At 38.2% G+C, this 16,889-nt stretch overlaps 1 protein-coding gene across 1 annotated transcript in view; it reads right to left on the bottom strand.

Annotated features, from left to right (window-relative positions):
* Positions 1–16,889, bottom strand: part of sdk2b (sidekick cell adhesion molecule 2b) — a 312,139-nt gene that overhangs the window by 95,791 nt on the left and 199,459 nt on the right. Inside the window, exon 2 of the mRNA XM_017310701.1 lies at positions 11,841–12,000. Coding sequence (XP_017166190.1) covers positions 11,841–12,000 — 160 coding nt within the window. The remainder of the gene's footprint in view (positions 1–11,840; positions 12,001–16,889) is intronic.

Raw genomic sequence — 16,889 nt, 5'->3', positions numbered from 1 at the left:
TTTTTTTTTCCCTTTAGAAGTTATTTGTTCATCTGATTTTCTGATGTGGAATGCTGGGCAGGCAGAGATAGTTTTCATTATTTACTCAGTTCACGTACATCTTTTGGCATCAATCTGGACTCATCATTCATGTGTCAAAAAACTAAATCCCCCATTCAAAGCAGCCACCTGTTGGCTAGCTTTTCCACTCACATGTGAAAGTGCCTCACAACGTGCCAACAGCCCAGTTTCAGACGTTGGAAATGCAGATCCAARGCTCCACTTGAAAACATAATTATGCTAAAAAGGCYGACCTCGGTTATGTTAATTGTYTCCACCAAATGTAGAGGGTGAYTAGTCAAGCTGGATGTGTTCATTCACAGAGTAAAAGTTTGGCAAGAGTAGAAATTATATATAAATTATAAACAGTCTCTGATATTATTTTTGTCTCCAAATGTCTGATTTGAGAATCAGTTTTTTATTCAACACATGTAGTTCTTTACMAAGTTAATAGCATCTGAAAGACGTTYAAAGGTCTGTGTCAAAATACTAACTTTTTGTTGTTCATCTCTTTGCCATGAACTCTATTTACCCATGACACGCGATTGCTTTWTGTTTTTGAGGCACGTCTAAATGTTTCTCTTTTTGATTTAGGTCTGCACTTTGACTTGGCGATTCTAACATAGGACTATTAAATTTGTTGTAACTCTGTATGTTGTTGTTGTGCTGGAAGGTGAAACCTCTGCTCCGTTTCTTTCATAGCTGCACTCTCCATCAATTCATCTTCCCATCAAGTCTGACCAGTTTCTCTTTACCTGCTGAGGAGAAAATTCTCACAGTATGTTGCCGCCACCACCTTGGTGATGCTGTGYTCAGGGCAATGTGCAGAAATCCTTCTCGCACATGTTTGCTGCGCTGCTCATCATGAGTTGGTGGAAACTAAACATGATTCCTAAGTGTTAGGTAAAGAAAGAAGTCTTCTTTTGTTTCATGAAGATATTTGCTCTTCTTTGTTGGATGAAGAACCAGCGGTTTATTTACATGACAACGATATTCATATGTTGAACAGGGATGGCGGGTGGATTGAATGAAAAAAAAAAAGAAAGACGCCATCTATATGATAAGCTTGAAAAACCAACAATAAACGGAGGAAATGGACTCAAATTTGATCTTCTTAACGCCTACTCTTCAGCCCTRATCCATCTCCCTGGGCTGTTTTTAAGCAATCCACACCAAGTTATATGCCTGTTATTTCCAACCATGCTTTGAACTGAAATAGMCTTTTGGATGAGAGGTGAAACAGTTTCAAGAAACCAGCAAAGAAGTCCGCTGAATCACTTAGGATTTTCATGACCTGGATGACTGAGAATGGACACCACATTCTCCGTAATTTTTTATCTGACTCGTTTGCTGTGTTTCTTTGTTTTCCTGACGGTGTTTGTTTACCATCTCAATAGGTTAAGATTTTCAAAGAACAGCTSTAGTTATACTGAAGTTAAACCCAGATTCAATGACATGAAGGTACTTTCTATTTAATGTCTAAGTCACTTCTGATGGATTGGACAGGAGGGGCTCATTATGAAGTCACACTRTAMATTTAGGATTTTTATTTATAAAGAAGAAAATGCTACATTATTCTCAACTTAATTGACCAGCTGTCATGATTTGGTTAGGTCAGTGGTGAGATAGACGCCGGYGGGCCCAGGGTGTCATGTAGAAATAATGTTTAATGATAATAATCCACAAAAAGACAGAATCCAAAAACACAAGTAGCAGGGAAGACAACGAGGAACCAATATGAGCAGCAACAGGAGACAGGCGTACAACCAACGGTGCAAACGACGAGGACCAGACAAGGAACAAAGACAACAGGTGACAACAGCACTTCATGTTGGAAATCACACAAAATCCCAATTAAATATGTTGAAGATTTTGGTTCWACTGCAAGGAAAGATTAGAAAGKTCYATGGTTCTGAATACCCGAGATTTGATCTGGGCAAATAAATTTAGTAAACGAATAAAAGACAGTTAAGTGCAACACTTTTAATTGAATCCATAAAAAAAAAAAAAAAATACTTCATCTGTGCTTTAAAAGCGGAAGCTATCAAACCAACACAGGGGTGTGGTGACAAATGGCTGGGGGTGTTGAAAAGCTGTTAATATATCTAACAAAAAATAAATAAAAAATGAACAGAATCAAAACTCATTACCAGTAACGTCAGTCGGATTCAAGGGTCTAAATGAATCTGTTAGGGCTTAATCAGCTAATCAGAATTTTCTATTAATGATGCGTGACTCCTTTCATATGTTCCATCAGCTAAATTAATACAATTATGTATATGTGTTCTGCCGAGAAGGAAGAGAGGCAAGTTGAGTGGCTGATGGAGCGGCGTGCGAATGAAACTACAKGACCACATAAAGGTCTTAGTCGGAAAGATTAAGAGGTAAACAGGTGACAGGTGGTGTTGTTGATCCAAGTTTAACCTTACTGTGGCCTACAGAGAATTTACCAACGCGGCAGAACCTTCAGGGTGACTTTAGATAGCGTTCTCGCTCATTCTTTGCCTCCCTCTTTCACTCCGTCCCTTATATAATGAATACAATTAACCTTTGCGGAGTTGTGCGCGTTGGCAGCAGGTCGGAGGAGCCGGCGGGGAGGCTCGCTGTGTCGGACAGGGATTGATTGATGTTCCTGTGGTCAGCGCACTCCGTCAGATCCCCTTTAATTAGCCCCACTCAGGAGAAATGATTAGACGGAGGAGTGGCAGGGAGACGGATAGAGGGACATGAGAAAAGAGGGAGGAATGAGCTCAGAGAGGGATGGAGAGGGAGGACGGAATAATGAAAATAGAGAAAGATAGAGATGGCTGATGATAGGTGGCAAGGCTATGATCTGTCATTAAAGTCTGYTGCCAGTTCCCAAGGTTAGTTCCGATATTTCTTTTTTTGTTTTTCCGAGGTAGCTTAAATTTTAMATTTTATAAACTTCAATTTTCAAGCATTAGAAGCCACACTGCAATTACAGCAAATGATCAGTAAAAAAAAAAAAAGAAAAAAAAASCATCAGGCAATGAGGATGACATATTTGTCTCCACTGGAAATGCAATTGCTGTCACTTGAGACTTTTCCTTTCATCCAGGTGTTTCAAAACCTCTCAGCTAAACAGAGCAATTAATTTGAAACYTGATCTAAAAAAGTGCAATCATTCTGCAATTGCATCATGGAAAAAAAAAAAATAAATGAAAATCAGAAACATAGGACAACCTCTGGTCGCTAACTTGTAATTGTTAATTTTTTGTTATGTTTTATTTTAATTCTGTAGTTTGGTGCTTTCAGAAAGGCCRCTGCCCTCATAAAACAGTTTGATGCTTCTTTACTTCTGTTTAATGAGCTCTCTTACGCCGACGTCACTTTCAACAGCTTGTGTCGCGTAAACAAAAGCAGGTGCAGTGGGAAATTAGCAGTTTTGACAGCCTAATTATTTACTTTATGGATGATGGAAGATGGAAGGCTGCTGATTTTCTAACAGAATGATTATATGTCTTATGTTATCTCACAGAGCACTTAAAATATCCACACCGCAGATCAACTAGTTCAACTGAATTGTTGGCACATTGGCAGAAAATCAAACCTACGCGTTTCCAGTAACTCACTGAGGCACAAGCATGTCTGTAAGAACAAATCGATGCCGCGTGCATCAGACATTTAAAAGACGTCTTTCCAAAGCGCATTCAGTCGTGTTCAAAATCTCCTGTAAATTATACAAGTCTTTATTCCGTTCATTCTTCATAACAGCTTACATACACTAAACATGATGGGTAGAAGAGGTGTTCTGCCTTAGGATACTAGGAATCAATAGTGGTAATTTGTCTAAAGGCTTTGAGGAGAGCAGCTACTACATGTTTCTTCTGTTATCCTTCTAGGAGGGTAACGCACAGAGACAACAGTCTGCTGAAGAAAACTTTCATCAACTATTTCTATAGAGTTTTCTTAAATATTCTGTAATGACAAAAGTAGGAAGAAACCCCTGAGAGCAGCTCATAATTAAAATCCCGGTTGAAAATGAAAGTCAATATCTACTTCTCGGCCACTATATTAGGCGCATTCTGCTTTCTCTCTCGTGTTAACCCCTTAACCGTCATCCTCAAAATGCTAACATGTAAGTCGATGGGTCCACGAGGACACCGGTGTCATCATGAGGTTAATGTCACAGTGACTTGTCTAAGTCGATATGACTTTCATTATGTTGAACTTGACTTTAATTATGAAGTCATACAACTACTGCACTCTGCCAGTGTCGGGTTCCCTTTGGAAGAAGTCCAGAAATTTTCATAGCATAGATTTAAAAGGGTGATAAAAAAAACTTCCCCATAGGGGTTTTTGAGTCATATCGTCATGGCAACGTCACACAATTACCGCAGGTTTGTCAAATGCAAATTAAAGATGTGAATCTCGACATCCACAACATCCCAAAGGTGCTATTAGACTGAGATTTGGTGACTGTGGTGGTTATTGAAGTGGAAATTTTTGCTAATTTCAAGAAAACCAGTTTGAGATTATTTGAACTTTATCACCTGGGACATTAATCTTTTGGAAGTGACTATCAGAAAAAGAAACGGAAAGGGTAACCAGTGGCAACCATTTCTATTCAGTTGGAATGGAAATGTGCCAAGAAAATAACTAATTGCTAAGTCTGCTAACAAGCAATTATAATATGTTACAAATTAATATAAAAAAAAGTGTCTGTTTCTATTAAAGCTTGACATATTGTGCAACTTTGCTTCAGTTGAGACAGGGAAGATTGTCACTGTTGCTTCAGAGATGGATGGAGTCTGGAGTCCAGGATAATCCCACAAACCTTCATTTTTTTTAGGAGTTTACTAAAAAATAAGACTGATTTTTCTACCAAAATTTTTTTCCAAAACCTAAACATTTGTGGTAAGACTCGATCATATCTGTTCACATACATTTTCCAATCTTCACTCTCTGTACACTTGAACTAATTTGTGTATATTTGTCAAATAAAATCCCCCAAAAATACAATGATGTCTGAACATTTCTAGGAGTACTTGTACATTCACTTCTTAAAAGGTTTTATTGGCTTTTATTTGAGAGTGGTCAGCTAGAAAGGTCAGTAATGAGGGAGGAGGAAGACATGCGACAAAGGTCATCAGGTCAGGACTTGAACCTGCGACAGCCGCTTTACCCCTGCGCCACCACAGCACCTTGTATTTGTATATATTTAAGGAACTAAACCAAATGCTATGTGTTGATATTTTCTGTTGATATTTCTAATGATGTGTATTTGTTGTGCTGTGATTTATAATAATAATTAAAAAATAATAATAATGCATTTTACTTGTTAGCTGCTTTCAAGACACCCAAGGACACTTTACATGAAAAAAACAATACTACAATACACTACAAATGAAAAGAGATGTTAAAGAAATATAAACTAATGAAAAAAATAATAATCAAACACTTTTTATCACCTATGATCTAACTGCAATAGGAGGTTTTTACACCCAAAGGGTATAATGTAAACATGCCAGAAATATATCTTTATGTTCATAATCAATCTAATACACAGCCGTTACAACCTTCGCAAAAATAATTAGCTTTTTTCTGCGATTCAGAAAGAAACTAATGTTCATAAGAACAGGTTGCTTTACATCTAATTAAATCTAATTCGTTTTAATTGCTGAGAGTTGAGAACAGATTTTTTTATTTTTTAAAAGGCCATGAACTACAAAGCGTCTCATGAGAACATGAGATAAACAAGCCCACATCAGAACAGAACCCTCAGCACACTATGGTGGGCATGGTGTGCACATATTAATCCTTTAGTTATACCTCATATTTCAGCATAAACTCAAAAGTCACTTCAGTTATATGTCATTTCTAAGAGTTTTAAAAGTTGTAAATAATTGTGCCACTGTTAATGTGTGGCTATAGGGTGGTGCAGCCTTGCATCAAGGTTTTACCCATTGTCAGACTTATGCCTTTATCTATTATTTGCCTCATCAGGCATGTATTTATAAACAGTAATTGTTGCTAAACTGCTTGACTAGTTTTACTAATAATTGCCCTAAGCAAATATTATAGTTATTCATTGTCAAAACCTGACTCCTACCAGCACAACACCTGCCTAAAGCAAAGCGATGCACTGGTAATTGTAGATGCACATAATAAAACCAACAGCCTGTTCGTTCTTGGACTTTTGACTCATTCTTCTAAGGCACAGAAAACAAAGAGTGATGAAGTGCAAGAGTAAAAGAGAGGAAAGAAAGTTAAAAAGAAAATCTATTGTGTCTGGAGGCTGTAAAGAAGAAAGTGGGGAGACAGAAAATGGGCTTTTTTTTTTTTTTAGTTATGGCCAGGAATCCATTAGAGGCATCCAGGGAGAAATGCTGCATCCAAGCTGTGTCCTGATGTGTTGACTTGATGTACTGCGACTGGATGCTGCTCTTGCGCTTCTGTAAAAACTAGACTGACGGTAATAGAGCTACCGTGATGACAAGTTGAAAAACCCTAAAAATTCCCAATCAGTTGGTCAGATAATGCTTTATTGTCCTAATATGTTTTTCTGTTGAAATGTTTTTATTTCTTGTTTCACATGAAGCAGGACATCTAAAAAAGAAAAAATGAACTGTTGTTGGAGCACAAACTAAAGTTTTGTAAAAGTGGAGATATTTCAGTTACAGAAGCCAAAGCTACATGTTTCACCGATCCCAGAAAGATGATGGGACAAAATAATTTTTTTTATTAGGCAAAGATTTTTGATTTCATTTGATTTATTTATTAGAGCGTCATGCACCATACTGCGGTGCCCAGCCTACACAAACTTACAAGATACACCTTATGTACATCTAAAGGATATCAAGAAGGCCAATGAACAAGATTCCCAAACATTATAAATCATTTGCAAAAAAAAAGAGAAAAGAATTCCACAGCAAAAAAGATGAACTATTGACACTACAAAAGTCTCTGTTTTTGTCACCAAGCTTGTTCATTGAATGTTTCTAACTCAAAAATAGCTTTAATTAAATACCCAACGTAGCATATCCGAAACAGAGCAGTGTTTTTTGTTTTTTTTTTTGGAGGGGGGGCTGGGTGGCGGTTCCGGTGATTATTTCTCATAATTCAAAAACAGTGAAATATAGCATGGAATTCATCCGTAGCCACATTAAGTTCAGTATACTCACATAAACGTTTTTCTTCTGGGATTTAAGTTTTTAGCAACACTCTAGTCCAGATGCAATCACATTTTTAAGAGTTTATAACAAAATTTTGTTTGATGTCAGATAAGTAGGGGTTTATTGCTAGTGAAAACGCAGAAATCCTGAAAATCTATTGTGACTGTCACTTCATCAGATAAAGTAGAAAGGCAAAAAAATAAATAAAAAATACTATGCACACACATGCTGACATCTGCTTCTGTTTTCCTCCTGCTCTTCCCTCATCTTTATCCAGTTAGCGAGCTGGGTCTGTCATTTCTTCCCTTAAGACGTGGAATACTATTGTTTTGAACTTGTGTTAATATGTTCAGTGCTACCATGAAATTATACCTGTTTAGGATGCTTGATGGTAGTTCACATATAAGTGGATTAAACCGAGGCAGAGAGAATGAACAAAGACGGAGGATGAAAGGGAAATCAAAAGTGCGAAGAGAGGATTGAAGTAGGTCTTTTCAGCAAATACACGACTTTAAACTAATCTATATATTTGCCTGGAGCACCTACCCGTTCCTTGATTTGGAAATTGTACAAATGTCTCCAATGAATATTTCAGAAGATATCGCCACATTTAATTTACAGAGACAAGTTATTACCAGAGACACAAAAGTGACACTCGATTACTTTAGCTGTCAAAGTGTTAATCTTTTTTTTTTTTTTTTAATAATTTTTTTTTTCTTTGATGGTTAAAAGCTCTTCTTTTGTTGCAGTTGTACTGTGGGGGATGGGGGGGGGGGTATTCTCTCCTCAAACACTGACAACAAGGAAAAAAATGAGCTGGCAGATAAACATCAAAAGTCCATCAGCATGAATTTAGTCTGCTATGGTTTCAAACCTCTTCCTTTGTGTTTGTTCCATCTCATTCAAAATTGTTTATTTTATTTTTTTTCATTTTCTACAATGAAGTACAAACAAAGAAAAGAAAAAGCTTCCTTCTCGTGCAAGGAGAGCCCTCACAGTTCAGCAATCCAGCCAAGAACCAATTGACAAACAAAATCACCTCTTGAGATTTTATTAATAATTAACTCTCTTAATTAAGGTTCTAGGTTAACTGGCAGAATAAAGACGAGCAAAGTACCAGGGCCTAACCCCATAGGTCTTAGTCCCCAGACAGAAAGTTGCAGTGATCTGTAGTTGCGCACTTATCGATCTGCCAACGACTCGTGCACAGGATATTTCTCAAGCGATCATCCCCTCTGATGTTAATCCCGTAATTGTGACAAAGTTGAACAGTTAAATTGGTGCACGATCTATAAAATTGCTTAAAGTGGGTGGGGTGGAGGAGGTGGCAGAGACAGCAGAATGCTGGACAAACATTGTGTGCAGGTACTCTTGAGTGACAGCAGTCAATGCTAATCCAGATCTCTCCTGAGAGCCGCGTTCCTTACACTGGACCCACTCGCTTTCCTCCTCCAGAACACTTTCTGTCTCACTCGCCTGCCTATGCGTTGAATAATAATGCCCACGCAGGCCTTGCAGTATCGATCGCTCGCCAGAGGACACAAGGTCAAGTCGCACGGTGTCAATATTTAAAGCAGCACTCAGCACCGGGGACCTTATCCATAACCTCATTAATATGGGGGTCTGTGCTGCTCAAATACTCTCTTGGCACAAACAAAAAGGCAGACTTGAGGAATGAGGAAGAGTATGAAGACGAGGCTGCCCTCAGGCACAGTTGTACACAACGTAATATATCACGAAGTCAATTTATTTAATAAACCAGGACATCGATACACACTGCCGTTTTCGATATCAGCATATTTTATTTGTCTTTTAAAACAGTGAGACACTACCATTATCTGTGACTGTATTGCCTAATGGTTACATGTACTAATGAAACATTGTTTCTGAAGTCAGAGAAAAATCTGAGAGGTTAGCCATGGTTTTATATTCAGACCTCTTTCCCCTGACGCCCATAAATAAAAACCAATACAACTAAGTGCTTCCAGTTACCCATATTGGATATTAAAAGTTGCATCTTAAAATGGTAGGGGTTTTGTGCTAAAGAAACGTGGACCAAGGTTAGCTTATAAAGCAATGACCTCTGCTTTAAACATCCCACAGAGCACCGTTCAATCCATCACCTGAAATCGGAAAGAGCAATCTACACAGACAAGGCTATCGAAATAATCTGAAAGCCATATCATACGCAGTGCAGGGAAAAAAAAAACCCAAAAAACATTGCATATCATTCCAAATACATTATTATTATAGTGAGAAATGGTTGTGGGATCATAACAAAGAGAAGCTTGTCAGAGTTTATGGAAAGATGGATGGAGGTAAGCCTAGCGGGATTTAGCAAAAAAACTATAAACTAGGGCAGAGGTTCACCTTGTGGTTTTAATGTATCACATAGTGATAAAGCTCAAAGGGTATGAACACTTCTGCTCTCTAATCAAGCTTTGCTTCGTGCCTGTTGAGAGCTTCCTTAAAAACGTATTCCACCACTCAGTCATCCACCCAGAATCCCAGTTGAATTGGCGCTGAAGCTCCAGCGGATTGTGTTGTTTTCAAGTACAGTCCATTCGAATCAATTGTTCAGGCATACTGTACGTGCGTCACTCCTGCCCTTCCTACCCAGCTGCCGCCTCCGTCCACTCTGGTCTTATCCATCTCCAGAGAAAGGTGCTCCATCGACAAGGCGGATGCTTCTTGTATGTCCAGCCTCTTTTTTTTTTTTTTTTTCCCCCCCACATTCATTTGCTCCCTCACATATGAGCACGACGGCTCAGCTAAGATCAGCCGTGTGTCGGCAAGCTCTCCTTCGGCCCTCCAGTGCTCCATTTACACTGCAGCGGAAGCTCACGGTGCAGACACACTGTTGCCCAAGATAAGAGCAATGTTTGCCACATGATTAGGATCTTCCAGTTACCATTAAAGGCGGTTTATCTGCTACCCTAACCCTCATTCACGCCTCCTGCTTGTTTGCAGCCTCTCCAGAGACAGTGATGGAGGTCACCGAGCCCGGAGTGAGGCAAAGGCAATAAAAATAGAAAAGCTAAATCGAAAGTCATTATTTATTTGGCAAATGTCTGATAAAACAGTAAAGCTCGCTTTGATAATGTACATACGCGGTATCGCAATGGTGAGTGGAAATGTAGAAAACTAACTACAAAACTTTTGAAGGTGACAAAAGGGTTTAACACATGGAGATGCAATTTCACTTTTTTTTATCACATTAATTTCAGATAAGCTTAATCTTAAAACATGCTAGATGTATAAGATCTAAAGGGAGAGTTAATCAGCATGATCTAAATACAATACATAAAGTTTCAACGTAAAGGGCATGGGTTAGCTGATTGCAGTGTGAAGTTGCGAGACAAATGCACCAACGGGAGTCAAATTTTCAGTACATTTCAATATTCAAGGTCCGTTATGAGGCTGTTGAGTCAGAAATGCCTGAGACTTTAAACGAATGGTGAACTATTAAAAGAACGTAACAAGTTTCAGACCTCAGCAACACACATCTGCTCAAACTCATCAAATGACATTTTGATGAGTTTCTTTATCTGATGTGAGGCAGAAAAAAGACAGGTTACCGGTGGGTTTGGACAATGTCACTTGGGCACTGCTAAAGAGGGATGGGAGGGGCTTATATTTAAGGCTCTTTAATAACAAAAATACATTTTTGAAAAAAAAAACAAAAAAAACCTTATTTTTAAATTACTTCATGAAAAGGTAGCTAGAATTTTTCCCCCTCCTTTTTAAAAACGATAATAAAAAAACACTAATCAATGGAAGAATTCATTGTCAGAAAAGTGTTTTGGATGTTTCCATTGGAGTTTCAGCTTCCTCGGTTATGAACTCCAGTTTTTTGAGGATTTTTGAGATCCCTAATTGTTAGCCCCCTCCAGATTTCAAACAAATCCTCAATCCAAAAATCCAATTAATACTGTACCCAGGTAGAAAAACACATGCGGATAAAATTAAATCATTGTAAATCCAAAGTGAGATGGGATAAGAATCCTTTTAGTATTAACTATAAAACACATATGCCACATTTGAACTGCTTCAAAAGTCATAAAATACATAAATTGTAAATTGACTAATTTCATAAAGCACAGTAAATAAATTATTACGTTCAGAATCATAATTTATATGTATATATTCTCACAATCACCTCAAAAATATTGATTAAAATTTGTAGGCATTGCATTTTAAAAGAGTCTACTGTACTGCTGCCACTTCTGTTTTTATATCTTGTAATGGGATAAACAAAACAACATGTTCTCTTATATTTTGCTTTAATGCATTAAATCAGATAATCTTTTCCCCCTTGGATTCCAAACACATTATCTTATAAAGGACAAACAGCACTTTATTTATCTTTAATGGTTGAAGTGTTCTACATTTAATTTGTGGATTAAAACAAAGCTTACACAAACAAGTCTAAAGTGTTAGTTTTTCTTTAAAGGAAAAGAGGAATCAAGTTAAATTAGAGCAGGAAGAGTGGAAATGAAGGAAAACCAGAAATCAGTCTTTGCCGACAGAAGCCTGATTATCTCGAGCAAAAGCTCCCATCTCCATTCACAATGGATGAAACTGTTAAARTGGTTGGGTAGATAAATTCAATTTATGGCAACATAGATGACGATTCCAATCATTTCTAATTGACTTTGCACTCACCTGTATTCCAGTGAGAATCGCGTCAGCTCCGTGGTGTTGTGGATCCATTTAAACTCCAGCGGCCAGCTTCCCTCCGCCATGCAGGTCAGCACCAAGCGGTTGCGCTCCAGGTGCAGCTGGCTGCGCACTGGTTCCGTCTTGAAATAGGGAGGCACATCATCTGTGGGAAAATTAGGGGAACAAGAAAATTAGGATTATAGGACAGTTTGTAAAAAGACATTGTGCTTCTAAATAAGGTTGATAAAAAAATAACACCTGAATGAAGGACACCCACTCCTAAATTTCACATTTACTTTTTTTCCCCTATGAAGAACAAATTTACACATGATGATACAGTGTGGGAGATATCCTCAACCAAGAACATTTATTATTATTATTTTTCTTTTTTTCATGATTCTCACACAAAGCAAGCATGTRGCATTTTTTCAAAACCTTTTACATGATACATTTTACAGTTGATTATTKAACTTATTCAGCTGTTAAAAATATATTCCACAAACAAAGCCTGGGACCTCGTCACGCACACTTTGCAGAAAGAGCYGCACAGATTCAGAGCTCAGGTAGGACAATCTGTTGAAACGGCGACTATTAGTGACACGCTCCACAAAACTGGCAAAAATAGARAAGTGAAAAGTAGAAAGCTATTTTGAAATAATTGACGTTTCCAGTTAACAATGCAGAGGAGATGAAGCAAATGTGCCGAAGGTGTTCAGAGGCTGGAATGTAACTTTTTGGCTTTACTGCAGGTGGTGGAAAACTAATGCTGCACATTGTTTTGAGCACAGTGGAACAAGGCGGTAGCAGGACAAGGAACCATGGATGCTTTTCTTTGGCGGCGTTAGGGAAGATGTGAGATTGAACTGAAAAATGGAGACGCATCTAAAACATACAGGATGGGGATACTTAAGGTCCAGATTTGGGAACCACTGCTTTAGATCAAAGCATGTTCCTGTGTCAAAATGACCCAGTCAATTTCCAGATCTAAACCCAGTGGAGGCTTGACTTCACAACTGATGTCCACAAAAACTCTCTATCCAGACTGAGCTTGATTTATTTTACCAAGTATAAAATGTCAAAGTCTCTACATATGAAAAGTGGCTACGATGTATCGCAGTCGACCTTAAATGGCAAGTATTGACTTGAGGTGTTGAATGCAAATTCAAACCACACTTTTTATATCTTTATTTAACAGTTGTAGACTTCTGTTTGAGTTTATTGCTGGTCCATCACATAAAACCCCAATAATATTCATTGCATCTTGCATTAGAAAAGCCTTTCACACTTCAGATGAAAACTCCTTCCTCACCACGTCCCATTTGCGGGTACTTAATCCCCCACGATGCACTGCTGCTTGTGCTGCTTGATTTTTGACTCGCTCACAGAGAGACCGCGACGCCCAGCTAACAGCGGAGAGCGAGCGAGGCATGAAGTTATGAAGCGCCGGTCCTGCGTCTTGGTGCTCCGTGTGTTTCTGTGTCAGTAACTCACTGGCACAGCGCACCGCTCACCCTCTGAGCTGCGCCGAAGCAGACACCAGAGGAGAGGCGCCAAGGAGGAGGTGTGAAATCCTTTGATCATCCTTTTGACTCTGCTCCGTTTCGCTCCGTCTTTCCCCTCTTGTTGCGATTCCTCCAACATGCTCTGTTGAGTGTGAAGGCACGGGTGGAGGCAGGCCGGTGGAACGTCTCTGGAGGGCGAACGTGGCGGCGACGCCGATTTTTATATCTCAATCAAAGGCGCCTCGGAGGGAAGCTGTCAGCCTCCCTCTTGGTTCCAATAGCTCATCCTTTATAAACGGTGTAAAAATGGAGAGCTTACTTGATCATCATTGTAAATATAGAACACATTAATTGGATGGTTGGATAGTATAATTATCAAATTGACTGATAATCAGGCATTGAAATTAAACTGTCAAAATGATCTATAGTGCTGATATTTGGTTCCTCTATCCCGCCACGGCAAAAACTCACTGGAGGTAGAAGGATAAGAGTGAAGGAATGAGGATGAATATATGAGATGAAAGTTAAACAAAGTGAGGGACAAAAGATGATTTATAAGCCTCTCTACCAGTTATAGATTTAGATGTACTACTTGTGGAAGTAATGGCTTAATTCCACCGCTTTCTAAAAGGAATTTAAATGCACAGCAGTCTGTAGGGTACAGTTTTCTTTTAAGGTTGTAAGATATTTAAGGTTTGTTTCTGTGAGAAAGATGAACTGTAATTKGTATCACGGCTCATCCTCTGCTAATGTGGACTGACTAAGGGCAATAAGAGCATGAGCTTTATTTTAAAGGGTTCCTATACAATGAAACAGCAGGATATATAAGGATGGAGCATCTGACCAGTTCACTCTGGATGTGCTGTGTTCGATGTGCTGTTTCTGAAATGTAGATCAGAAAACAATGACAATTTTCCATCTYGACTTTTATCTCTCATGTATTTGTTCATCAATTAAAATTCAGAACCTGCTGCTGTGATATGGCTCCGCAAGTTTAAAAATATTTCAGCTGCGTTGCAATTGAAATATCGCTGGTTGTAAATTATTCTCTACAGGTGCATTTCCTCAGGCCCTGACAACTGAAGGCATCGAAACACTTTTATAGAAGTCTGGATGGCTAAATAAATAGGGGCCCAATTCAAAGCATGTTTGGCAACATGAAAGGGTTGCCAAACATGATAAATTATCTTTTATCTCAACTTCTCATTTAGAGCCATGTAGAAAGTGGCAGGACTCGCTGRTGTGGCACATTTATGACGCAAAATGGAGTAAACTAGAACATTGTTCAAGTATTTCCATTCATGTTTTGATGAAGGTTGAAAAGCTAAATATATTTCTACAAGTTAAACAGTTTCAGTAACTGTTCTTGATTAAAAAAAGAAAGCTTTTATATATATATATAATTTCCCTTACTGGAGTAATTTAATCATAGGCAGACTCTATTTTATGTAGTTTTTTGCTGTACTTATGACTTTAGCAGATGACTTTAATGCTTTTTTATTAATCTTCATCTTGCATCTTCCACTGCATATTGCCAGGAGGTGGATACATTTATGGGCTTACCTGGAGTTAAATTAGATGTAAAACCCAGGAACGTCCATGAGGAAATTTTGTCATGTCCACTGTTAAGAATGGTGAAGAATCTATGATACTTTTGTCTGATATTGTTCCAAATGTCCTGGAACAATAGCAATGAGATCTCTCCAAAAMTACYTTTCAAATAAGAATCTGATGGTCTAAGAAACTATTTTACTTGAGACACAAATCAGAACTTCAACTTCATTTTCTTTGGTGGACGAAGAGACAGAAAAACTTTTTGCACGTGACTGCAGTATATACTCTGTAAATTTAACCTAATTAACAGGATGTTGTTTATGCAAGGGAAGCTATGACCCATCCAGATTTATTTTTATGTCAATCTAGARGAGCAGCAAAGACCGTCATTTTTTTTTTCTTTGATTGTGAACTCATCTGCTCCTATTAAAATGTAATCGTGGGTGATACATCAAAGACACACAACAGATATCAAAACGAGAGAGATAAGCTTCAGAAGTATATTTATCTCCATGAATTAATATTGAATATTCATAAACGCCAGCAACCTACTGAAGCATATTCGTTAGATGCTCCTTGGTTTGACTCCTGACTTTTTGCAACCCGGTGTGATGATAATAAATATTTATAGAGACTWCAAGAAGACGGAGCGGATTCGATAAAATACCACAACATATTGACCCATCAGATTCAGCTCACATTGCTACCTTGTGTTCTTTTAGTTCAAAATTGGGCCCTTTGCCATTCTGAAAGTGCTCTGTTCTGTGAAATTCCGATCCCTTGCGCTAGTCAAACACGAAGAAAGCCTCCRCACGGCGGAAGTCAAAACAAAACAAAAAAAGCCCACTACTGGAGCGAGGTCTCAAGTCAGAGCAAAAACAAGAGAATGGACAACTGAAGTGCGGCAAAAAMTAACACAAAGATAGAATRAAAAAAATGAAGCAAATGATGGAAGACAATAAATGTATTGCTTACACGYCCTAGYTAATATGCSAGGTCTTTGTAATGTAACATAATTAGACCWTAATCAATYATTTTTAGCTATTGTATAATTCAATAAAAAAAGAGCATTTTTTAAAGGAAAATCTTGTTTCTGTGTGCAAAGTAAATTCATGTAAGCATCCAAAATAGATAGCAGGCTTGGAAAAGCTCTATTGAAAAAGTATAAAACTTAATAAAATTTTATAGGGTGGCTAATAGCTTTGACCTCAACTGCATACAAATATATAGACATATATTTATGTATATGGAAATACACACAGTCTGTTCTTGTATGTATAAGAACAGAATATGATGMATACTACATTCACTACAAGATAGTTAATGTTCAAATGTTTTGCAAATATTCACTCATTTGGAATTTGATGCCTGAAACACATTCAGGACAGGGGCAACAAAAGACTGGGAAATTTAGGAATGGTCAGAAAACACTYGTTTTGAACATTCCACAGATTACCAGGTCAGTTGGAAACAAGCGAGTGTCCTGGTGGGATATAGAGGGAGCATCCACAATGAGCTCAGTAATTCACAAGCAAGAATACGGCGAGGTTCACTAGTCTGTGAAAAACTGGACAAACAGTCCAACAGCTTAAAAACAATGTTTCCCAACATTACAATTCTAAAAAAAAAAGGGRATTTCTTCATCTGCTGTCCATAATATGATCTAAAGATTCAGAAAACCTGGAGAAATCTCYGCAAGTAAGCRACAAGGCTGAAAACCAACACTGAATGCATGAATCTCACCACATGGGCTCAGGAACATTTCAGAAAACCGTTGTCAGTGAACACAGTTCATCACTATGGGCAAACAACGCAAGTTAAAAATCCACCGTCAAAAGCGAAAGCCGCATGTCAACAACACCCAGAAACAATGCTGGATTCTCTTGGCCCGATCTCATCTGAGATGGACTGACGAGTCCACATTTCAAATTGTTTTTTGGAAATCACAGGCATCTCGTCTCTTTGGGGCAAAGAGGGAAAAGACTGTCCAGATCGC

This window comes from Poecilia reticulata, linkage group LG19 (genome assembly GCF_000633615.1).
Source record: "Poecilia reticulata strain Guanapo linkage group LG19, Guppy_female_1.0+MT, whole genome shotgun sequence".
NCBI lineage: Eukaryota > Metazoa > Chordata > Actinopteri > Cyprinodontiformes > Poeciliidae > Poecilia > Poecilia reticulata.
The sequence above is the reverse complement of the archived record's forward strand: the minus strand, read 5'-3'. Positions and strand labels throughout refer to the sequence as shown.